Genomic DNA, 25,371 nt, shown 5'->3' on the forward strand with positions numbered 1-25,371 from the left:
GATACCAGCAAATCTTCCTTACTTTGCTGTGTTTTGTACAAGTAACTAGCTCCAAGTAGGTCATTCCCAGCTCCATTCTCAAACATGGCATCAGTACAGCATCACTCGGAAACTGGAAGTTTTATTTTGTTATTTTTTAGTAAGGATGTTACATTGTGCCTGTACTCACAGTGGACAATGCCTCCTTGCAGATTCCTACACTACAGTTCACAGAACTTGTTTTACAAGATACTCTACAGAATATATTTGATGTGCCTAGATATTTTTGGCATTAGTAAGAAATAATAAATTCCATTTTAGCTTTTACACTTTTAATATGCAACACAAAAATATACAAAAATACTTTCAAAAGAAAACTACCTGAAACTGTATTATTTGCAGAGTGTCCATGTATGCCTCTGTATACAGATTAACTACAGCTCAGTATGGGTGCCTTTGTGTATGCCTTCCTCTCCAAGCCAGAAAGCAAGCTTCCTGAGAAATAATTAAGGTTCATAGCCTGTAATTCCAGCACAGGGATAAAAATACCAGGAAATTATTTGGTAAGTTTTCCCCTAACTGTTGTCAAGTACATATTGACATTTTTCTTACTACACACACTGCTGTTCTCTCCACTACCTTGGGAAATGTCCAATCTTTAGTTCAGTTCATGTTCGGCCCCTGACCAGAAAGGAAGATGCTTTCAAACTGCACTGATGGATGGTTAGGGGGGTGCTTGTGTCAGCCATTGACTTCTCTGCCTGTTCTGCCTCCTTTGTACAGCTAATGGAGGCAGTCTTTTACTTAAATTGGGGTAGTTTTAATAGGAGCTTATTGTGTTTGGAAATTGTAATGTCTATAAACTTAACTGATATGATGAGGGAATATGGTATTCAGTTCATCGGTGACTGTCTATAATTCTACTTCAGTAAAACTTACAGGAGTAGAAGCCTTATAAAGTTTTATAAAAAGTAGAATCCTCCTGCAGGGAAGGATCCCTATGCCAAACTTGGAGTCTGTTCAATAAGAGGACGTGTAAGGATTATAGCCCTTTAAATTTGAACACAACCTTAAGTACGCAAGCAAACCTCTGACAAAAAGCCCTTGTTCACGATAGCCTCTAATACTTGCTCACCATCATAACAGCATCTCAGAAATTTGATTTCCCATGTTCCCTTAACCTCAGTGCACTCCCAATTTATTTGTTAGATCACTCCCACCATTCTGAGTACTTCAATCGCTATACCAAAGAAAAGCATAATCTTGTTTGCTAATCTAAGTGAAATTGAATCAATTTTCCTTGCCTTGCCACCATATGTGGATGTTTCTCACAGGACCCCTTCCCCCCAGCTTTTATTAAATCTTCAAAAAGAACCAGGTTGAAGCTATTACATAGACCTGCAGATCTGAAATGAAAAGCATTAATGCTTTATAATGCTCCTCTCCTTGCCTTTCAGAAATGAACAAAACACTCGCATCTTGTCATGAAAAGAAATGTTATATTGGGTCTTTTTATCAGAGTTTGTGTGGGTGAAGCCATGACATTTAAGACCACCTCCCTTTCAACAAAATGCCATGAAATCATTCATGAATAATGCATGAATTCAAGCCAATAAAATCTTTATGGCATGCCAGTCTCCTATTTGCAGGAAATAAAATTAGAGCACAATGTGCAGTAAACCAGAGGAGTCCCGCTGTCGTGTAGATATAATCACAGGCATAATGTGGGAGAGAACTGAGCACAGTATGTGTGTGTGCAGTTCCTGAAGGTTCACAAGAACCTCTGCAGCACAAGGCTCTGATGGCACAGTGTGTTCCTGGTGGCGAGGAGCAGGCAGAGCTACTGCAGGCAGCATATGGAAAAAGGCAGAAACCGGCCATCTGGAAGCAGGCAGTAGCACAGGTGATGCAGTGATAATGTAATTATAATCACTGCTTTCTCTCTCTTTTGGGGAGTTTAAAGTGAAGTCTAAAATTAACTGTGAAACACTTATGGTGTAATACAGCTACAAAACAATGCATGATACAGGTTTTGCATTTTGCTTTTTAAATAAACGGAGTGCAAGAGATCAAATTTCATGCCAGCTGCACTTCAATTACATTTACTTTGTCTAGTAGTTGCCACAAGCCAGACAGCTTTCTCTAAATATATTTGTTTTACAAGTTTACTTGTAGTCTATAACTATTGTTCAAATTCATAATCAAAAGAAAGGTAAACATTACTGTTCTTGTAGCGTAAAAAGTCCTGTCATCACATGCCAAGCTCAGCTTCCCCTGATTTTGCATCAAAACTGTGAAGACCTGGTCTACTGCCGTCGTCCTGGTCTTTATGAGCATTAGGGGCAAGTTTACCCCTTTGTGTGGAGCTTCCAAATTAAGTTAGAAAAGTCATCCAGTGGCAAGACATGGCCAAGCACATCCTAGCAGGTAATTGGTGCAGCTCTCTCAATTGCTGGTGAGATACAGTGCTCTTCAGTTCTTAGCTATCTATCCCCATAGACTTTAGGTAGGTAATTTGAACCAATTAGTAAATTTGTTGATATTTTCTACAGAAAATTCTGTGGCCATGAGAGACAGTATTACCTTGACAAATTTTGCAATGCAAGGAAATGGTTATTTATCTTGCTTATGATCTTCATTTTATTATTATCTTGTGGAAATTACTAAAATGTCCTTTCTACAAAGGAGGTGTGACTGGGTGCTGCTAGTGCAGGCCATACTACAAATGTCTTCCGCTCCCCTATAGACATAAGCAAAATCAAACACAAAACCACACCTGTTTGTTCCATAACTACATTTGTAGATAGTTCAGCAGCAATCTCATCTAACAGCAAGCAGGGAGAAAAATGTAATTACATAATCAAGCCATGCTAGAGTCAAGAGGTTAAACCTTTGTCATCCAGTGCTTCCCATCTGCAGGCAGGTGTTAGCCATCTCCAGGAAAGCAGGGCTCCACTACACATAACAGTTACTTGGGAAGACAAATGCCATCACTCCCAATGCCCCTCTCCCCCCCTTCCTTCTTCCCCCAGCTTTATATGCTCTGCATGACATCACATGGCACGGAATATCCCTTTGGTGAACTGGGGTCATCTGTCCCAGCTGTGTCTCCTCCCAACTTTTTTGTGCATTCCCATCCCTCTGGCAGGGCAGTGTGAGGAGCAAAAGAGGTCTTGACTGCCTAGCAACAACCAAAATCATCGGTGTTTTACCAACACTATTTTCATCCCAAATCCAAAACACAGCACCGTATCAGCTGCTAGTAAGAAAGCCAACTCTATCCCAGCTGAAACCATGACAACCTTACGCTGTCATTCTCCTTTTAGAGGAGCTTTGGGGGAGAAACCAAACCAATTTTGCTGTATTACTTACTCTAACCATTACTCTATTTGCCCTATTACTCACTCAAGGGTTTGTCTGAGTAGAGCAATGGCAGTGAGAACAGGATTGATGCATGTAGTTTACTTCTCAGACTTCAGAGGAAATCAAACTACTTGAATGCAAAAGTATCCTCATAAAAGCTGGAAGTGCATACAAACACAGCCTGCTACAATAAGCTGTGGATTTTAAAGCCTGGGGAAAAAAAGGTCTAAAGACAGGCTTTTACATTTCACATAGTAATGTCTTCACCAAACCCAAGACAAGGTGTTCCATATACCATATCTGTAAGTGAAGACTCAGTATAAGACACTTAGTAATGTTATGGATTTTCCTCTGTTATAAATGTTATACACCGATATGTTTATGGTTTGCTCACACATTAAGGTAAGACCACTGCGAAGCATTTAGAGATTGTATCATGGTTCTATTACACGCCTTGTAAAAGCAGGCATTTACCATACAATCACATCCTAATCTGCCATCTTCTGCTGCAAGGCAAGAGGTTTAGGTACCTAGAACTACACCTGTTACAAATGCAAAAGGAATGATCTACCTTAGTTCTACTGCTGCTGCGAGAGCCATTACGTGAGAACTGCTTTCTGACTTGCTTTCTGTTTCAGTACTGCGGCAATCAGCTTTGGCAATGGCACACCGCTCTGGGGCTTCCCACATGCCTAACAATGGGTCAAATGAAATGCTGGTAAGGAACAATCGAAATCTGCCTTAGTACAATTGTCTAAAATTGTAGCATGGATCAAATTTTTGTTTTTAAACTGATGGATACAGTCTTTCAGTGGAGAATAAAGCACTTCAGAAAAATTAATTAGCAGTCTAACAATTAGATAAGTAGCAGTTATTTACCTGCATCTTAAATTAAGTCATACCACAGCAAAGTTCTGACTTGCCCAAATAATCATTCTGAATATGTAACAAGCCAAGAACACAGCTCAGCTCTGCTTTCTTGGTTCTGTCAGCTTGGTTCTGGAATTTAACCAATTCCTTCCATTAAAGCTCCTCCTACAAAAAGTAGCAGCTACAGTGCAAGTGAGCTTGCAAGAAACAAAGTTGTGTTTCCTTACAAGAGCTCAAGAGCGATCAACACAGGGGCCCGAAATAAAGGGATGTTAGTGGCTGATCTGCTCAGTAGTTGAGTTTATATGGTCTGGAACTGCAGCACTCCACCTAGGGTGCTGTATGAGACTTTCCAGCTGTGTGGGGTTTGTCTGAGCCAGGCTGCTTTGCACAACACTAACAAACAGCCCACTTAAGCACTGCACAGGTCAGACATTCACCTAGCATAACTTAACATCGCTATCCCACCTGCCCTCAGTGGTACACTTTGGCGTATTCACAAAGGACAAATTTAGCATTTTTCTTCCCCCTACTTAAATGCACTTATTCCTGAAAAGCAGAATAAAACATGGTTTCTCATCAGAACAAAAATCAACAGAAAGGTGCACTTCTGTCACTTGGAAATAGTGACAGTTTTATAATTGCATGTTCATGCTAAAAAGGCTTAATTGTAGGAAGTCATTTTATTGTTGAAATAAACGACTTATATACAAGGATAGTTACTTTACAGTTTTACAAAGCAGACATAATTCTTCTCAGAATAAAGTATCAAAACAGTGACAGATTTAGCACTGTCTAAATGCAGTTTATTCCAAAAAGAAATCTACAGCAATCATTAGACTAAATCATACCAATCACATAATAAAATGCTGTCCCTTGCGACTACAACAGTATAAAAAGACTTTTTACCAGTCATGACCTAGTGGATTAAGCATCTGCTATACTTCTTTCTTCTTGAGTATTAGTGGACCTACATTATCTCCTGTTAATTCATTGTGCTTGTTGTGGGAGCCATCACAGACAGGGAACTGGAAGAAAACACACATGAAGAATTAGTATAACTCTGTACAACAATTGCATGGTGATTTTTATACTTCTTCCTATGCCAAGAACACTTTGCTAATGTTGCTAGTTCCTCCTACTATGTCCCATTTCAACATCAAACACCCTGTCTCCTATCAGACAGGGACATGTTACTAAGGAAAAAAAAAAAAAAACAAACACACTGCTAACATGTAACTAAGTTTATGAGGTCCTAAAATAGATGTTCTTAGACACAGTTAGGGACAAAGTCTTTTCTGTGAAAGAACAGCAAGCAAAGCAGCCATCGCAGCCACAAACGGTTTAAGGTTTATTGTGGAACTAGTAAAAGTGCTCTTAATAGACTTAATCATTTGCAACCAGAAAGTACAGTTTTAAGGAAAACTGAAATACTTTGCTGAAGTGATTAGCCTGAAGGGAGAACAGTTGAGAGGGTTTCTTAGGTCCAGGGCAGATTTTTTCTGTTAAAACAGGAAAGCGCTTAGTCCAAAGAGGAAAAGCCAGACTGCAGTCAGAGCACTCAAAAGAAAGTGAGGGTAGATGAAAAATACTCATGTACATCTAGTTGATTTGAGGGATACAGACTATCCAAACCAGTCATCTGCTGGCTGCTCTGGACCCGATGGGATATGGTCTCCCTCGCCAACACAGGTCCAGCCTTACTTTCATTCTAATATGAACAACTTTCTAAGCACTGTTTTTGCAAAATAGAATAGTTATCTTCTAATTAGTTGCAGTGTACTTCCAAATATCAAACAAGGCTTGCTTGGTTTTAATCTACTCGCAGGCAGTAACTCTGTTTCTAGGAAAACCGTACTGTGTTTCTTACAAGTTTATACAGTTTCTTTCTGCATGTAGATAGATTTACAGCAGAGAAAAATAAGAACTGTGCCGTTCTCAAGAACCAGGAACATGTTCCACCTCCATAGAAATGCAATAGGTCAACATGCAGCAATTCACCACCAAAGCACAGATAAAAATATGCAAGTTTCAATCTCTAATCCTACAGTAGCACAAATTATCTTACCGTCTTAGAACGCCAACACCTGCAGTAAGCTTTAGTGAGGCACAGATCTTCAATGTTTATTTCATTCACTACTTTTGGATTTTCCTTCTGGATCTTGAGGTTAATCAAGCTATCCTTTTGCTGTTTCTTCTTGGGGAGGAATGGACGAACAGCGAGGTAACCAAGCAAGGCCAGCACGCCCAGGAAAGGCAATAACCGCAGCCATTCTGAAACTAAAGACAGGTGAAATTTAGATTGGTTCTTGGCACCACTTCAGTATGGTGCAGCATCAGCTACTCTCAAACACCTTAGGCTTATGGTAGGGAATGGGGTTGCTCAGTCAGCAAGCCTCTGAGGGCAAACAAGACTGTGTGGGTAAGTCTTAAGAAGAAAGAAGACCCAGATTAAAACCTGGATTTTACTGTAGCTGAAGAAAAATTTGACTCCTAGAATTTCATATGAAGTTTAATTTTAACACTCTAGAAGATGACTCAATGAAAGAGAATAAATCCAAATCATATAAAAGGCATACTGAAATAAGAAACCCTAAAATTGCAGGGGTTCTGCTCACCCAAGGTAAACCAGCACTGCGTACTATCAAACTGGGCCTGATGACACACGGTAAGTATATTCAATGCCGGTACCTCAACATTAGGTAGATGAAGAACAATTCAGTATGTTTTATAATTCAATTTTTAATTGTTTATTTCAGATTTTTTGCTTCTTGAAGTTTTCCTCATTTTATTTGTTCCTAGGATTTTTAGAAACTTCTGGTAGAAATTACACAGATTACTAGATAAGTACTAACAAAACTTTCACTAATTGTTTGGTTTTATTTTTCAGAGCTGTTTGCTGAAGGATCTGCAACCAGTTTCTACAATACACAGAGACAGAAAGAGTCCTCAGATTAGGTAAGTCAAGCCACAGAAAATTGCTTTCTACCAAGCTGAGGAACTTGTTTCAGGTACAGGTAAGAGATTCAAGTATCCTGTCCAGACTTAGCTGCCTTATAAAGTTTTTAGACGTACTGGGGAGAGAAAGACTTACTGGACCTTTTAATAAATTCATCAACACCTGGCATAAGATCTATATATAGTGAAGGTGGGACCCCCTTTTCCAGCAGAACATGTGACAGTACTCTAGTGTAATTTAAGTACCATGGGGCAATAAAGGAGAGCACATTTTTCCAAGTTTCTGGAGAATACACTGAATCTAAACACTCATACAGAAATGGAAGAGAGTTTAAAAATATTTGAAAGTGAGAAACAAAGAAGTATAATGAGCTGGAGCACAAATAGCTGCACAAGTACTTTGTAAGATAAGACACTAATCAAGTCCCTCTTTTAAATGATTTAGGATCAAAACATAGCAAAATTTTGTTCTACAGTTTGTTTTTTGAGATCAAGATGTATCAGAAAGGAAATGCAATAGAGCAGGCTAAGGATGCTAGGTAGGTTGTAGCTCTCAAATTATATTATTCTCTACAGCTTGATTTTATTTGTAATAACAGAGCACATGTTCATGCTAATACTTCTCCAGTTAGAACACTGGCTTTTCTTAATTTGAATTTTCTGAAAGTATACCATGTAATGAAAATATTTTGTGGGACTAGTTTTATGTTCTTCAAGCTTTCGATAGCCTTTGAAGTGAAAGCCACACTTACTGCATTTCTCTGGGAATGAACCACAACTGTATAAATGCCAAACACTGCAAGAACTTTCAGTAGTCTTTCCACACCTGCACTCGCAGCAGTCCCTACACACAATAATTGAAAAAATTTGCTAAGAGTCACTGCAATACGCTAATCTCTGTTGCTCTTTTCTCAGTTCCCCCAACAAGCTGTAAGCTGTAAATAATAATAATTAACATTGAGATACTTAAAGGTTTTCAATAACACAAAATACTGAGTTTCCTGAACAGCAGCACCTGTTTGTCTTTTCTATCCTTACTGTTCCAGAACACCCCGTTAATAGGAATCCAAATGCACTTTCTCACCTTATGTGAAGGACTGACTTGAAACGTACTTTAGAAGACAAGACAAATATTTGGTCACTGAAAAAAATTCCAAATTGAGTATCTAACTTGACTGCTGGTAAAGAAGTGCATGTCCACAAAGCTAGTCAGAACTCCAAGACAGAACAGACATTCCAACAGGTGCACCATAACCAGAAGGGCACCTATCAACTGTGTGATGAATACATAAAGAGACCAGCAACTAAATAGCAAGTAGCATCTCCGTACAGCTTGAAACTCCCTGATAAGAAAAAAAAAAAAAAAAAAAAAAAAAATTGCAACAGTAGTCATGCCTATGGGAGACTCATGACCAGTTAGGTTCATCCAAATGAAACAGGAACATAATAGCTGTAATCTCTGAGAAAGAAAATTTGAGACAAATGTGAGTAGGAAGTACAAGGATATTATTTATGGTTATTATTTAATATTATTTAATATTTGTATCATGCTAACTGCTGAGTTTTGTCCTCACTAGCCAATGATTTATTTGAAAGCCCCCAATTACATCAATGTGTACACTAATCATAAACTAACTTGTTATTGCCAAAAGACTGCCAGAAGCTCATACTTTTAAATTGGAAAATCAACACGACCATGCTTCTAGGGCATGATGACAAGTTATTGCCACGAAGTAAAAAAGTCACAGATCTTTGGACTGGGTAGGCGGGGACAGGAGAAAAGCTTTATCCGAACTGCAATGATATCTTCCTACAACTGTAAGCTGCTCTATGTTCTTGAAGCTATTCATACCTTTCTGAAGCACATGTAAGGCAATTCACAAGACTGTTTATTTTCACAGCCGATAACTCAGAATTTGGCAATTATATTGATTCTAGAGATTCTTTAGCAGTTCTGCTGCATGGGAAGATGCAGTCTTTGGAGCCAGAAATGGACAGCAGAGTATCAAAGAGGTTAGTCTTCAAACTTGACTTGCATTAGACAGAGACCAATCCCAAAGTCCTGGAAAGTATCAGGAACATCACTGAAACAGGAATGCCCAGAGAACTCCAAGAAACTGAGGCAAGGGACCTTACGCCCCAGTTACATTTTTGAGAAGAGGTTGTCTTAACTTTTAGTCCAACACTAACAAGTTCAAAAAAATAAGAAACACATACACTGTGAACAGAGAGGAACTGGCCAGCCACTGGGAGTCAAATCAAAGCAAGTGGTCCCTGCTTGTCTTTCACCAACTACTCCTTTGATATCTTTCACTTTGATTTATGTTTTAGCTAACTTCTGTGGAAACAAGCCTATGCAGACACAAAAGCAGCTTCTTACAGTAACAGCTCAATGGCAAGCCAAAATTTTAACAAATATTAGCTACCAGTCAAAATGAAGATTGGAACTGTAATTGTATATTGTCTTAACTAATGAAATTCTTCCTACAAATTCAAATTACTTATTCAATTACATTCTCTTCAGAACGAATAAGCAGTTCTATCCTGTTTTCTGTTGTTTGCTTGGGTCTCTTAAGGGTGTTCTCATTGCTACACAAACTAAACACAAAGGACTCCCCACACCACTTTAATATGTCTATGAGCTTATTCAGCAGGTATGAAGGTAGAGAGGTGACAGTCCTTTTAGTGACATAGCACACTTTAAATAAATTAAAAGCCAAAGCTATGGGTAGGTTAGCAAGCTATTCTGCAAATGACAAATTCATTGTTTAAATGGATTCTGAAGACTCTGTTATCATGGTATCACCCTTCTTTCCCTCAGTACTGTAAAAGATGATCCACAAAACTGTCCTCTTCTGGTCTGGCAGCGTGTTACATTAAAGTCCCTCTTAACACATAGGCCAAGTGTAAGACAGCCCACACAAGACTGTCAAGTTTATGGCAAGAAGACTAGCACCTAGATTCTTAAATAAACCTTGAAATTCTGACCACATGCTATTTTAAGATGAAAGCCTTTGCTGTTTTAATGACAGGTACCAGAATAAACAGCAATGCTAGAACGAGACAACACTGTTCATTTCAGCGAACTTGAGAAGGGAAGAGTAAAGGAGCTATGACAAGAAACTGAAAGAGGCTTCTGAGCAGCAGCAGCGTGACAATTTAGACCTCCACTTTCAAACCCAAGGTCAAACATTCTTTCCTTCCTCCCTTACCGCTTTTACCTTCAGGAGTTCTGCACTGTATGTTAACAGTCTTCCTCTCTCCAAGCAAGCAGTCTGCCATTGGGATTTGGTGAGGTCATGACAGGCAACAGGTGTCTCAAGACTTTAAATCAGCACACTATACAATATCCTATACAAAAGGATCCTCCCTATACTTTTGGTCTGTTGTTTCTACAAAATGCATCACAGGAACTTAAGTTGCATCTGCCTGAAGCTAATGAAGGTTTACAAAAGCAGTAAAAGACCTAACAAGCAAAGGACTGCACTGTTCCAGATTTAGTTCTGGTCTGCCTTTGTGGACATAATCTATGCTAGTGAGTGTTTATAATGCTGGTCCCTAAGTTCAGCAGATGGTACCGAAGGAGAAATACTACTGTACTTTGTGTTTAAAGATAAATATTTTTTCTCACCTCCCAAAAAGAAGCAAAGAAAAATGCTTGATGTGTTTGATATGTCATTTGCCAAAGAATATGCTCCTCTGTAATTTGTAGTAAACATAAAAGAGAACATGAACCTCATCTTCTCTACTGTCTAATAGTCTTTCAGTAAAGGGAATTCAATAGATATGATCCTGTAAGTTGCTGCTGCAAAATAACTCCCAGAATTGGGAATCCCCTGCTCTTAGAGGCGTATGACTTTACGACAGGACAGACTAAGACCACAACAACAATATAGAAGAGGTAGCACTTGCTGAAGCAATCTGGTTTTCTCAGATGAAACTTTAGACCGACAGCAGCTCTGAGTGCAGATAAAGACAAGACTCTTCAACGAGCAATGAGGTTTCAATGACTTTCAATACCTTTTAAGCACTAAGAGAGGATCATTTTTTCATTTAGGTGCCTAGGATGTGGCATCCTATGATTTCCTTCTGAAAAGCCTCACCGTGTTGTATTTACCCTATTGCCATAACTTGAAGTCCCTTGAACAGGTTTGCTAATTTTTTCTCCATTTTCATTCATATCCACCTTAAGAGGAAGATATGACAGCAGATATTAGTCTAGCCTAGCTGACTGTTGAAAAAAAGGAAAAAAGCGTCAAAATGTTGTCTCTATAGGTATGAATTTTTAACTATAGCTCTGTTGCCCCTTTTTAGAGTACTTAGCACAAGACCAGTCAAAGAAATCACAAAGAACTAGACACAGTGCAATTTTTCAGGTACACTCATTAAATCCTACTGGGTCTCAAAGCAATTTCTGACTCTCTTCCTTCTTTTACATTTGTTTAATATTTTGGGGACTGACATTTCACTGGTTGGTCTCTACTTAAGGTTTCAGTTGTTTGCTTCTCGCCCTCCCTCCAAATTCAACAAAGTACCAGTCAACAGGGTAAATAACATGACAGCAAACCAGTTCTCCCCCATTGGTCACTCTAATAAAAAAAAAGTTCTGACCAGAAGTTTTCAGAATAAATTATATTACTACTACGTAGTGTGAACAAATACAGAAACTGCACAAATAATCCTGTTACAGAAATATATGTTTGGACAAGTGAAGCAAGAAGAGATTAAACTCAAGCATTACTAAGCTTAAGAAATTTGAAGTGCAGCTTGTGGTTAAAAGGGCAATGACTTAAATAGGAAACTGCCAAATGCTAGGAATATGAGAAGCTGCACTATTCTGTAACTTATTGTATCCCCTTCCTCCCGACTTTGTAGCAGCTGAATTTCTCTATTCAATAAATACCGAATCATAGAGTACTGGTTGGCAGGGACCTTTAAAGCTCATGTAGTCCAACCCCCCCTGCAGTGAGCAGGGAAATATAATTAACAGCATTTTCAGATGACAGAGTAGTTGCGGAGAAAGAGGAATGGATCATTTAAAATGGGTTTCCTTATCATGGGAAAAATAGTGGGACTTTAGGTTTACAAGCAGCATAAACACGCTGGGGAAAAAAGTACTCAAACCTGGTTTTAAATAAATTGTGCCTGTTCTAAATTAAATCATTTTCCAGCACTATTAAAGTCATACAGCTTAGTGCTGCAAGATAAGCATATAAGGTTGATTCTGCACTTTGAAGACGACTTCTATTTCCAGAGAGTTTCCGTTAGAGCATTCCTCTTATTTATTACTGCGCCGAACTAATCTTGTCATTTAACACTACTTGAGGTTCTGCCTGTATCATCATAGATGAGCCTGTGCTCAGATAGTTCCTGTTTGCAAAGCACTGAAATGCACTGAACATTCAAATAATTTTAAAGTATTTAGTTGTCTTTCTTGTTCACTCTGTGATAGTGCTACGATTAATGAATAGGTATTTTCACATCCCCACCCAGAAAATAAAATTAAAAAAATATTAAATTAAAAAAACCTGACTTTGTGTATGTAGTAGGCTCCCAGAAACAAGTTTTGTGGGTTTTTATGAGTACAGACGCTCTCTTTAACCTTTTAAGCAAATGAAGATGCAGTGTTTTAGGCCTTCAGCTAAAATCCCATTCCTTATGAGCACGGCCTCTGACTTGCCGGTACTTGCACAAAGAGGAATTTTAAGTACACTGCAAACGAGCTGGGGCCGAGGAGCCCAGTACGTTTTACTCCATCGTCACATTTTACTCTGACTGTTACCATTAACTTCACAAGGCATCTTAAGCGTCCTGTCGGATAACTTTCCTGCTGAAACCGTTTAACGGCCGATTTAACGTTTGGGGTTTCCCCCCGCCTGGAATAGGTAACTTGTTTAGCAGGGTTTCGCCGGGAGAAAGGGAGCGATGCCCCGCAGCGAGGAGTGGAAGCCGCAACCCGACGCGGGGCAGGCCCGGGGGACGTGCCGCGGAGCCCGGGCGGGCGGGCGGACAGCCTCCCGGCAGAACCGGCCCGACCCCGGCCTCGCCGCTCCCCTCAACGCCACCGGCGGGGCGGGAAGGGACCCGGGCCACCTCCGGCCTCCCCCTCCCTCGCTCCCCCCACCTACCTGTGAGGCGGATGAAGCCGCCGACGCTCTCGGGCAGCGGCAGGCGCTTGAGGTACGCGGGCAGCTGGACTTTGACGATGCGGGCCAGGCTCTCCAGCACCATGGCGGCGGTCGTGAGGTGAAGGGGGGTGGATGAGGGGGTGGAGCGCTCCGCTGCCACCCGCTACCCGCGCCGCTGCCACCCGCGCGCTTCCACAGGGTGCTCGCGCCGCGGGACAGGGCGGAGCGCCGGCGACGCCGGCCCTGCTTGCGCGCGCGTTCGGCAGGACAGCCGCTTCCTGTCCGCTCGGGCCGCACTTCCGGTGAGGCGGGGGGCGGTGGGTAAAGGGGGAGGGGGCGCTACCGCCGCCAGGCGGCGCGCGGGCGGCGCCGGCCGTTACAGCCCGGAGGGAGCGGTGAGGCCAGCGGAGCCCGGTCAGCAGCGGGGCCGGGCCGGGCCGGGCCGGGGCGGAGCGGAGCGGGGCGGGGCGGGGCGGGGCGGAGCGGGGTGGGGTGCGCAGGTCGGCGCCTCCCGAGTCAGCTGCTCTCCTGAGGTGGGGCGGCGGGCGCGGGGGGGAGGCAGTGCCCGGCCTGTGGGTCTGTGATGTCCGGTTGGTGGATTGGGCCTGACTGAGGCTGGGCACGCCTCGCTTGAAGGTGAGGGAGCACGACTTTAATAATGTGTGGCTTATGATTTATAGGCTGTATATTACCTGTCATCACCCCGTTGCGTTTTCATGTCGACAGTTTAAAAATATTGAAGTAAAAGGCTGGAATTTTTTTTCTTCGTGTGAATGATGTTTTTCATATGGTATCGTAGCTCTTCTGAGGGGGGATAACCTGAGTGCTGAGAGGTTTAATATTACAGGGAGAGGCCCATCCACCTTATGTTGAGCAACAGTTTGCACAGAACAAGCTCTATCCCTTATTTAATTTTATTTCATTTTATGTCAAGGAGACTAGTCATTTTGGCATGGAAAATTGCTCCTGTATAGCCAGGTGAAAAAAATGGGAAGTACGCAGTCATTCTGGGTCAATTTAGACAATCCAGCCAGACTTGAAAACTCTAGCATTAGTCCCTTCGTCATGAGTCCACCACCATTTGGTTCAAGATGCTTTGCTATATCAGATGCTAGCACAGAGCACGAGCACGAGCATCTTCAGGAAAGCTAAAGTAGCGCAATTCTTCCAGAAGACGTATCTCCTTCCTTACGTGATCTTGAATGGAGCACAGTTCTCTCTCTTCCTTTAGTGTACGGAAACCACAGCATATCTGCCCATATCAACACTGCACTTTTCCTGCTGGCCCAGAATTGGTAATTAAGTTTTGGGGTAAGTTAATAGGGTTGAGCAAAGCAATGAAGGAGTAATTATAGGTATTTCCTGAGTCAGATGAACCCACTGGTCTGTCTTTGGCTGAATCTACTTGGTAGTCCTGTTTGGCTTGAATTGACTAGGATATACAAGCCCAGTGCTAGATCTCTTTCAATTCACTAGTTTACTTCAGTGATCAATTCAGGGCAATCTTAACCAAAAGTTAAAATCACCATAAAGAACTAAGGCAAAAAAAGCAAATACTGGAAGCTAAGTTTAAGACAAATCCAGCCTGTTTGTGCTTCTGGCCTGAATGTTACTTTCCTATCTGTGACCCTACATTAACATTTCCTGATGAATTATCATCTTTAGCTAGTGAGGATATTCCTGTGATCTCAGAGTATCTGAGTTCCCTACCTTACCTAAGTTTATCCTTGTAATGACTATGTCTGTTGTCCTAAGATGATTCCTTCTTATGTAGGCAAATGCCTGCTATTAGCCAAGATAATGAAAGAGCAAAATGCTTGATTATTCTGTAAAGATTACACATCAAATGTCATGATGTAAGCTTGTTTGTGAAACTTTCTGAGGGAAGAATACATAAGACTGAAGATACATAAGGTGAATCCTCCAGTTCTGAATCAAACAACTTCACATTGAAGTTGAGAGCCTATGTTCTTCCCTCCTTCTCGCTTCCTTCTTCCAGGCTCTGCCAGCCTTCTCTGGATGCTAGCTGTGATACTGGGAGCACAGCTGACATTTCACTGAAGCTCCTGAGCCCCGCTGTGCTGCCTTTGATCAGTGCTCCACTCAGCACACTGCTAGACAATCTGCACATGTTGCAGAGAGGAACCATTCTCACTGTGCCTTGCCTGTCTGCATAGGTATCAGTTGACGTGAGTCGTGAACAGTTTTGGTATATGAAAGGCTGAAGTCATAGATTATGGAAAAACTATAAAGAAAATGAAGCCTGAATGAGATTTTTAACTGAAGGGGAGGCAAAAGGTGGTCTTCAGGAATCCAGTTTGAACTGGAGCTCAGGAGATGCGTATTCACTCTCCAACTTGGGTGCAGACTTCCTGTTTGACTTAAGGGAAAAAAATGTAAGCTTGATCAGTCCTGCAGAAAAGAAGAGGAGTTGCTGTAATAAAAATAACAGCACAAAAAGCCCAAGCATAGGTACTTGAACAGAACCTAGGTCACCGATACTGCTGAAAGCAATAATCATATTTCAGTAATTACCCTCTGTCACTGGGATTTTTCATCTAGGAAGAACTACGGATAAGATGGAGCATAGAGCCTGCATGAAGAAATCTACATAGTCCTAGCTCAGGGCTTTTATATGGAATTCCCAAAACACAACCCAAAAGAGAACCAGCCCAATTAACTTACTACTATGTGTGCCTTGATGAGAATGGTAGAACAGTTTGTGGTGCAGGTGCATATCATCTTTGGCAGAATTTATTCTGCCAACCATAATGTCACTACAGCATAGCTGCATTGGTCTGGCTCACAGTAGAAATAAGAGTTGCCTTCAGCATCCACAAGCTGGTTGGTCCTGGTCTAAGAGGCTGAGCATAGGTGAAAAGAAGCCAGTTGTGGTCCTCCTCTTGTTACCCTTCAAAAATTGCTTGATTTCCCCATGCCTTTAATTCAGCTGTAAAATGAGATAATACTTACCAGTCCCTCTAGAACACTAAGATTTGCAAAGGAAAAGAACATTTATAAATGTTCATTTATTTATTTTATTTTAACAAGTAAACACCAGTAGGGATAGAAGATGAAAGGTTCTGAGGTAGCAGACACACAGTCCTTCCATCTCTAAAACAAGCCTAAGTAGCGCAGTAATTTGCTCAGCACTCTTTCATGGTAATGAGCTTTTCTATCAACAGGATGTCTTGTGTTGTTAAAACCATTTTCTTGGAATTGGCATTGCCGTTTTCTATACTGAGCACCTGGAACAATTTCTGTAGCAGGCAAAAGTACTATTGTCAGCTTAAAACTATCCTGTCACCAAAGGGCTGGCTTCTGTGATCAGCAAACACAAGCCTCTGTCTAGGAGGAAGCTAGATCTCTCCCTTTGTATTCGAATCATTTCACAATGGGGTTTGATGAGCTGCTGTGCCTGCTTTATGCAAAGATCTCTCTCTCCCACTTCCCCAAAAGCAAGCAAAATCATTACGGCCCAGAAGGGCTGTAGGAACTGTGATTCATTTCATGCGATGTTTCCATCAGTTAGTTATGCAGCACTGTCAGCACCCAACTATTAAATAATTGAATCTCAAAAAAATAAGGAGACTGGCTTAAAAATGTAAACTGTAAGACCACTTATATAAGGTTACTTTCCTCTATTTTATGCTTATGAACATTGCAAGCAAGTTGCAATTGCATTGCATGCAGGTTAGGTTTTCATTTCTTATTTTTACGTTCAGAGGCTTAATTGCCTTTAGAAGAAACCTGAGATTGTCATGCTTTCCTTTGACTCCGAGACCTGGCACCTTAAGTGGCTTCTGCTGGTGTTTATTAAAAATATCTACTATTTTGTGGTGGGAAAGTGTTCAAGAGAGAAATGAGTTAAGGAGACAAATCACATTTATAATAGAATTAATAGGGTAATTTTGTCATAGCATAATTTTCATATTATAAAATTACTACTAAATTAGCATGATATTACTTTTATAATCTAACTAATGTCCAAGAATTTGACAATGGAACTATTATGTTTTGAAAGCAGGAGCTATTGTAATTGCCTAAGTAACTGCAGTGTCCCACTAATAGCATGTATTATTGTTGAATTTTAAAATTCTCTGCGGCTTAGAATGCTATTTATTGATGAAGATTGTAGTGACTTAATTTGTGAAAAGAAGGAAAACAGGAGTGTAAAGAAAAATGGTAAGATTCTAAGAATTGGACCAAGTTCCAACACAGCAACTTTGTACATGAGAAAACAGAGCAGTAGACAGTGTTTTTATTTAGCCAGGAGAAATGTCATGCTTTGATCTCTCAGCCACAGGTTTAACATTTTAATTTCTTCTTCTGACTACTACTGCTGGGGAGTGGGAAATTTTACCTGTGAGTTGAGTACGAAACAAAGTTGAAGAAAACCCCAACTCAAGAAAGGATAGGTGTATTCAGTGCTAACTTCCTAGATATCCCCAGATAAATAAAGTTCAGTTGCTTTCTACTTACATTGTATATTTTTTTCAAGCTGGAATTGTCTTTTTATGCAAAGGTTAGCACTGGTCCACAGTGGTGGTTTCTACAGCTACTATAATATTTGCAGAAATAGCGCAAGGTGAAACTATGATTATCCACTCAGTTACACTTACTGATTTCAACTGCCTTTATTTAAAGCATAAAAAGTAACAAGTTGTACCACACGAAACTAGTGTAAGTAACATCCATCAAGTAACACTAATGATGCACAAGAAAGTACACAGTAAATATAATATTGCAATGAGTTTTAAATTTTGATGCATTACATGAATCATCCAAGTCTTTCCATCCACATTGCGTATCTGATCCGGTATGTACTGCTGATGAGGATCCAGACTGATCTGATCGCTGGTCACATACAGACTTTCACGGATTTGGAACTTTATTGGCTTCCAGGGAGTTGCTAATTCACAACAGTTTTACTCAAACCAGAACAAATATCCTTAGGATTCACTAACATGTTTGTAAAAGACCAGATACAATACTGATTTGTGGCAGGTTCTGCCTGGTTTGTTGCAATAAACCAGGCTGCAAAATCCCCAAATTGTCCCTTGGGAGGAAGCTGCAGTGATGGAAAACAGATATATCCTCCCCTACACTAGAGGACCTACAGAGGATAAAGCCGACATAATCTGGGAAGTACACATTGCTAAATGAACAGATGCGAAGTAAAACCACTATCAAAACACTGCAAGCCGCTCTCTTATGATGGGAATTCCAGGGAAAAGGAGCTATATATATGTCAACATATTCTCAGCAGGGGACCGCTCACAATTCCCTTTTAAACTGCATTGATCTCTGCTATCAGTGATGACTGTATATCCTTGACCAGGCAACTAAGGGTATATTTGTTTCCTCAGTACTTTAATCCCTTGGCGTAATAGCTGTCACTGAAAAATATTTCCTTCATTTTGGAAGGCAAAGGTGAGAATGCCACAAGACCAATTCCTGTGATGCAATGTGCATTCGTTGGCAGTGGCTAATTATAGCACAGAAAAACTACCAGCTTCCCCTGCCAAGGAGAGAGTACATGATCTCTGCAATACGACTGCACGCAGCTCTTAAGTTCTTCCTGTGTCACGATGCCCACTGACACTGCAGTAAAACAACAGTTTATCATTCCTTCTCAGGCTACTGTGTAACAACAGCGCTGTGGAGATTTCTGAGCCTGTCTCCCCTTTTCAAGGTTAGCCAGGTCTGGCATTCACAGTAACCCATACTCCTTCTCTGTCATCTCACAAGAATAATGAGGAGAAAAAAAAAAAAAAAACAAACCCAACTCAAAACACCATGCCTTTTCAATTTCAGACAACAAATATATGTATAAGGGATAGAGATGAAAGCAGGGGAAAAGAGGCTATCTTGGTTCCAAGGCGATGACGTGGAATAGTACTACAGCAGGTAAATAAGATTAATATGGCCTCTTTTATGCCTATCTTAGTAATGCTTTTACTTTTCTATTTTTTCCAGGCACTCCCTGTCCTCTGGACTGCAGGTCAGCTATAGCACACCGCACTTCCGGATCTAGTAGTTGGCTATTCTCTAGGAGATTTGTAAGTTACTTCCTCACTTACTTTTCAAGATAATGCTGGAATTTTATATAAATTCTGTATTTGACCCCAGTACAGGGAGCTGTAAGGTCAGTAAATACATTTTTCAAAAAATCAGTTCCTTTTTCCCCTTTGAATCAGCAGAGGAAGTAATCAACACAAAAAGTAGAATATGAACATGTCACCTCAAAGTTTTCAAAACTTTCTTTACAGGAATGTAAGCCTAATGACTGTGAAAGGTAAAAATTAAATGAAAAATAAATACATGGTAATTAAGAGAGATTCATCATGAAGAACATGCTAGGAGAGTGCTTTTGGAAACTAGGAAGAGATCGTAGTGTCCCTTTTTTTTTCCGAGCAGAAAGTCTGTTATTGAAAATTAGCCTTGTCATAGGTATCTATAGTTAATTTATTAAGATGCTCTTGAGAATGTTTTAAACTGCTTCTCCAAGAGGAATTAAATTTCTTTTTTTTTTTTTTTTTTTTTTACAATTTATATGAGTTATTTTGACAGCTTCAGGGACAGAAATGTTATAATTATTCAGAAAACAGATATGGTAGAAATGGATGTCCCTCAAATTGCCTGTCCAATATGATTTGATACTGTCAAATATCCTGAATGATGTAATGGTAAGCGTATCATTTAGTTTCCAAGTACCTGAGTCCTACATGCCTAACTGCAGCAGTGTTTGTTTTTCTAATATGAGAGCTAAACAGCGATCATAAAATCCTTTAACATAGGCTACCAAATAGTCAGGAAGGACTAAGAAATTATCTTTTTCCATGTTAACTTGAATTTAAATCACTATGACAGAATTACTATCTTGGATCCCACTACCAACTCCTTAAGCCAGTATTTTTCAGTGTTTTTTTTTTAAGATGATGTCCCATTATCCAAAGCAAAAAAAAATGCAACCCTCATTGTCTTTATAAAAACAAGTTAACATCTATTGCTTGTAAAAGTGACAAATCTATGTAATATTTCTTGAAAGGCTGAAAAGCATGCTTGACCTTGAAGAATAAAAGTCACCAGGAGTGCAGAAGCTAGGTTGCCTTTCCTTCATAATTTGCAAAATTTTCAACAACTTGCCAACGCCTGACCACGTTTTATGACTACCGTGTGTGTCACAACCCACCCTCTCTGAAATACTGCCCTGATCCCTCCCCCTAACCATAATGATGAACAGTGTAATAACTGGCTAATTTCAGTATATTTCCTGAATTACAGTATGACAGCAAACAAGAATAATATTCCTTCCTTCTATGAGATATATTTGGCTGTAATTACTTGGATATTTGAGGTCTAAGCAAGCCCTTGGATATCTTATGGTTAACTGGGACATAACAAAAACTGAAAAGATAAGCCAGATCTTTAAAGACGAGGTTACTAGAAAGGACAAAAAGAAAAGTGAAATGACTCCTAGTACCACGTGATAGTTGGCTAGTTAAATCCATTTTCTAACTACACGGCATATACTCCTGTCAGTTCAAAGACAAACAAAACAAAACAAAACAACCTGAAGTAGTTCTGTGGACTTTCTTATTTACTTAAATCATTATTTTAAATTAAGTCAATACAGCATCAAAAAAGTTAAACCCTGCAGTATACAAGACTACATAATAATATCCCCAGGGAAACAAAGCATTATTTTGTATGAAACAGAATTGGGGGAGAGGGCAGAGAGAATGTTCTACAAAGGGAAGAAACCTCTGATGAAGAGTGGCAGAAAGTCAACCTGCTACCTCTGCTGAAGCGTAGTGTTTATTTAACTACAAATATGTGAACAATTCACCAGGAGGACTGCCTCAGAAGAAGGGGGAATAGCCAAGAAAGGTAGTTGCTGCAGACCATTTGGGAAGTCAAAGGTACTAGGGCTCCTCAGAGAGGGTCCCTGCCCCAGATCTTCTGGAAACACTAGCTGATCTCTGTGGGGAAACCTCCTAAGATAAAAGGTGGTTTATATTTCAGTATAAAGTACACCATCAGTGTCCTGATTAGCTCAGGCTCACGAATTCCCTGCAACTCTAATCAAACAATGAAAATTGTACTTAGCATGTAGCAAGCCAGGTGAATAGAAGCCTACACTTTAAATCAACAAACGCAGCATGTTGTGAAGTCTGAACAGCCTTGCCTGTACTAGGGTACCTGTGAAATATGGTAGCTAGCCTGTTTGAATAATTAACTTTAAACCTTAACATTTTATCTGCATCCGCAACTTTTATAGTGTATTAGGTACGCCGGTCAAATCATTTGTTAAACCCAAACACTCGTCAAAGGTTGAGGTTTGCTTAGTGCACTTGCAGCCTGGAACAAGCATTGGAGGAGCAACTGAATTAGGATGGTCCAAATCTGACTAGTAATCAATTATGTCAAAGTAATAAAAACAGACATATCTTGAAAGCGCTTCAGAGAGTCCTTTGATGTCTCCTTTAGTAAACACAATAGGCCAAATTAAGTACTGCTGAAAACTGCCATAAGAGCTTGGTCATTTTCGGTAACAGTGTAACTCCTACAGACTTAGCATGCAGTCTGAAGGCAGCCTGAGGGGTCAAAAAACAGGTATAACAAGGAAAAGTAACCACCTCCAAATGGATGGGGTAAAGTAGGTCACCATTAAACACCTTTTTGAAGAGATCCCCAACTGATGTACCCTGGCCTACTGAAATTGATAAAACTCTGATTTCCTCCAGAGAGGAAGAAATTCAGGTGTTACCTTATTGTAGCAACTGCGACTAATTGCTCAGCACTTTGCACCCCTCTTTTAAGATGCTATTTTGCCATGTATATATATATTATCTATTTTTATTCAGGAATATAAAGAATTCATACAAAAGAAGAAAACAAAGGTAGTTAGTAACTGCATGACAACAAAACTTTTTGGTTTTCAAAATTGGCATCATAATTACACTGTGCACGTGGTCATCTGAATTTCATGCTTCAATATCCATAGGGCTGAATTAGCACAGAAAATGAGCATTCTTGTTGACACAAACTGCTCCTGACTTGAAAGGAGTATCTTTTTTATTTAGATCGAATGGTAGTTTTGCTGGGAAAAAATTAATATTCTTCATGAATACTAATAAATATCCTGTAAAATTTTCAGAGACTTTGTTGTTTAGGTCTGTGAAAATAACGGATTGAATTTTATGTCATCAAAACTTTCTTCCTATAAAATAGTTCTTATTTTCTGTAAGAATTTCAACCAAAGAGAAAAATCTTCAACCGGAAGAAAACTATGTTGTGACTATGAGGCGAAAAATGCGCTAAACCATCAAGTGCTAAATAAAATCACGAAGACCAGAAGATTTTGTGGAGAAATTTGGCCTGTTGATCTCAGTGTAAGTTACTGAAGTATTTTATATTCTTGTGAATCCCACATGACCATATGCAAGCCATGAAACCTTAGCATGCCATTATTCAACAAACCACTCAGACTTTTCACTGGGGCTTGCATGTGGACTTAAACATAAGAGCTTACAACTCCCTACACAGAGCAGCAACAACTTAAAATGGATTAATGTAGGGACTCAGTGTTTTGCCCCATAACCTAGCAGTGAGACAAAAAAAGCAGTACTGTACAAAGGAAACACATGGAATAGCTTGGAAATTGTTTCAGTGAGAATGTCAGAGAAGCTGTCAAAGAAATAATGGGAGATGAAGAATTGCCAAGCTGGAATACAAGACAAAAAGTTACCTTTTATCTAATATTCCTTAGAAAGCTAACTGCTGCCTAACACATTGACCTTGGGCTGGACTCCAGATGTGAAAGGGTTTTGCAACCTCTTCTTCCAAACAGAAGGAGAAGTAATGGTCCCAGATGTAGCAGCCCAGGAGCTGAGCACCCAGTAAAAAGGCTATAACTATGACCTTGCCATCCTTCTTGATAGGGAGAAGCACCCAGCTACACAGGAAGGGCTGCCGGTCTTTTGGTATTTAAAACACGGATCAGGTTGAACCCAGTGACATCCCCCAAACCTGTTTTTCTTTCACTGTCATGTAATGGCACTTGGGTTGGCAAATTCAGCCTTTTTATTTGTTGTGTTAAAAAAAGGCAATGGAACAATCTTATTTTTTCAGCTTTCTTCTGTGATCTTATTCTTTGTGGTCTCCACTGAATCAGAAGGGTCCCCAATAAGGTGAATTTTGCTCAGATTAAAGAGGGATTTGACTGCAGGCTTGATTTATGATAATTAAAGGAAAAACAAGTTGGACAGGACGCTGAAGAGAAAATTAAGGCCTGGTAATACACACAAACAGGGAGAAGCTGCTGTTGTTGTTCATCTTCTTAGCGCTTAGCTGTTTTCCAGCTGCAGAAGCTGCTGTGTTTTGTCTCCTACAAACAGGAACTAATAACAGTCTACCGGATGGACTAATAAGAAGGATGTCTTGCTTTTCTTGAAACAATTTCTCTTCTTTCCTAAAAAGGAAGATCTTTTTGGAAACATTTTGCATCTTGTTTCCCCCTTTCCTCTCAGATATCTGAATCGTCCTGTATGGAATGCTGCTTGGTGTCTAGGGTGCTCGGTTGCTCCACCTGTTTTGAAGACAGGTAGAGGCGCATGCTCAAAATGTAAAAATGGTTGGTCTTACACGAGCAGAAGCGAAAAACTGACACTGATGCGTAAGCAAGCCACAGTAACCTTTAAACTAAGGCTGGGCTGCTTTTCCCTCAAGTGCCCTCTCTATGCTGAGGGGAAGTGCTGTAAGAATATATCGAGGCGATCTCCATTCGTGCTTGCTCTGCTGGGCCATCACAAAGCAGCTGAAACGGACTGGCAAGTTCAGCCTTCGGAGGTTGTTCACCATTTGGTTGCACAGGACTCTCTAACGCTGCACTTGAACTAGCAAACAGAATTCAAAGACAGAGTTCAAGTGAACTGGTCTGTTCTCAGTTGTTTTGTGCAAACTGTTTGTTACCGTGTCACATCTACTGAGCTATTTTGCATAATAAACTTCTGAAAATCTAACCCTACTCTACTACCATATGAGCATTAGACATGGTAATGCCTCTCTTCAGCCACTTCTGAGGATTAGCTTCAAAATCAAATTAAAATGAAGCAAACCCAAATAGACTGGGTAGTTCTGCAATAAATTGCAACGCCCATATTCAGTAACCATCACCTGTGCCTCTTGCATTTTATATTACTATATGAGGCATCTGTGCAAATACCATTATAGTGCACCTGCTGCATACGGTAAAGGGGAGAAACTCTTTGTGTACAGCACATCGATATTCTAAGGTTACAAGGCCTTACTTGTCTGAGTATTCCTACTGAAGTAAAAAAAAATTATTTGAGTTTGTTTATTTCCAACCGCTGAGGGGAAAATACATGATGTTTACCTCACCATTTGAGGAAAAACAGATGAGGGTGAGAAGTATAATGTTCTCCAAGCAGGACTGTGTGCTGCGGCTTGGAGAAATGGCTACAGAACTGAGTATGTGTCCCATTTTTCATTCCTACACGAGTCATTGTTTTTTTATTCTTTTTCTCAAGTGTACATATTTGTTTTTAAAAAAAAAAAAAAAGACCAGTGAGTGTAACAAAGTGTTTGTCTAAACAGGTATACTAAAACAAAATATGCAAACCTGTTTCTGAGCAATGGCTGTAAACAAGAGCTATCCAATACTTTTAAATTCTATTTGGGGTCAAATGCTAATAGAGAGATTGATTTTAACACGTAACCATTGAAAGGCACACAAACAAAACTTGATTTACCAGATTAACAATTCCTCTTGTCTTAAATTAGCAGGGAAAATTACACACTGTCAACAGTATGTTTGTGCTGTTCTTCATTCCTTTCATTATACAGTAAAATGTGAATTGCAAGCCAGATCAAAACTCTTAATATAGAGTGATGTTAGAGGTCAGTAATCTCAAATAACAATTAAAAATGTAGAACTGGAATACTGTTAAGTACCTAAATGTCCTGAGATGACAAACAATAATGAAAAAGTTCAGGAAGTTTGTAAGCAATTTACAAGGCAGAGGAAGATGTCTGTGACAGACAGACA

At 40.0% G+C, this 25,371-nt stretch overlaps 1 protein-coding gene and 1 long non-coding RNA gene across 5 annotated transcripts in view; one reads left to right on the forward strand and one right to left on the reverse strand.

Moving 5' to 3' along the window:
* The window catches only part of CISD2 (CDGSH iron sulfur domain 2), a 201,259-nt gene extending 187,685 nt beyond the window's left edge, over positions 1-13,574 (reverse strand). For 2 of the 4 annotated variants that reach the window (XR_014269188.1, XR_014269189.1), the window contains exons 1-3: positions 13,299-13,574; positions 6,281-6,492; positions 5,122-5,240 (exon numbers count right to left, since the gene is read on the reverse strand). Coding sequence is in view for 2 of the 4 variants with exons in the window: in XM_082483037.1 (XP_082339163.1) it covers positions 5,151-5,240; positions 6,281-6,492; positions 13,299-13,401 (405 nt within the window). In the remaining 2 variants the exon portion in view is untranslated. Of the gene's footprint in view, positions 1-4,008; positions 4,035-4,880; positions 5,241-6,280; positions 6,493-13,298 lie in introns of those variants that run through there. The other 2 variants (XM_082483037.1, XM_082483036.1) reach the window with 2 other exon arrangements.
* Positions 3,953-10,763, forward strand: LOC309671744. The gene is made up of 3 exons (XR_014269190.1): positions 3,953-4,060; positions 7,103-7,170; positions 10,203-10,763. It is a non-coding gene; the product is annotated as an uncharacterized lncRNA (long non-coding RNA).
* Positions 13,575-25,371: the final 11,797 nt, after the last annotated feature.

This window comes from Vanellus vanellus (genome assembly GCF_965231255.1).
Source record: "Vanellus vanellus genome assembly, chromosome: 4".
Classification (NCBI taxonomy): domain Eukaryota; kingdom Metazoa; phylum Chordata; class Aves; order Charadriiformes; family Charadriidae; genus Vanellus; species Vanellus vanellus.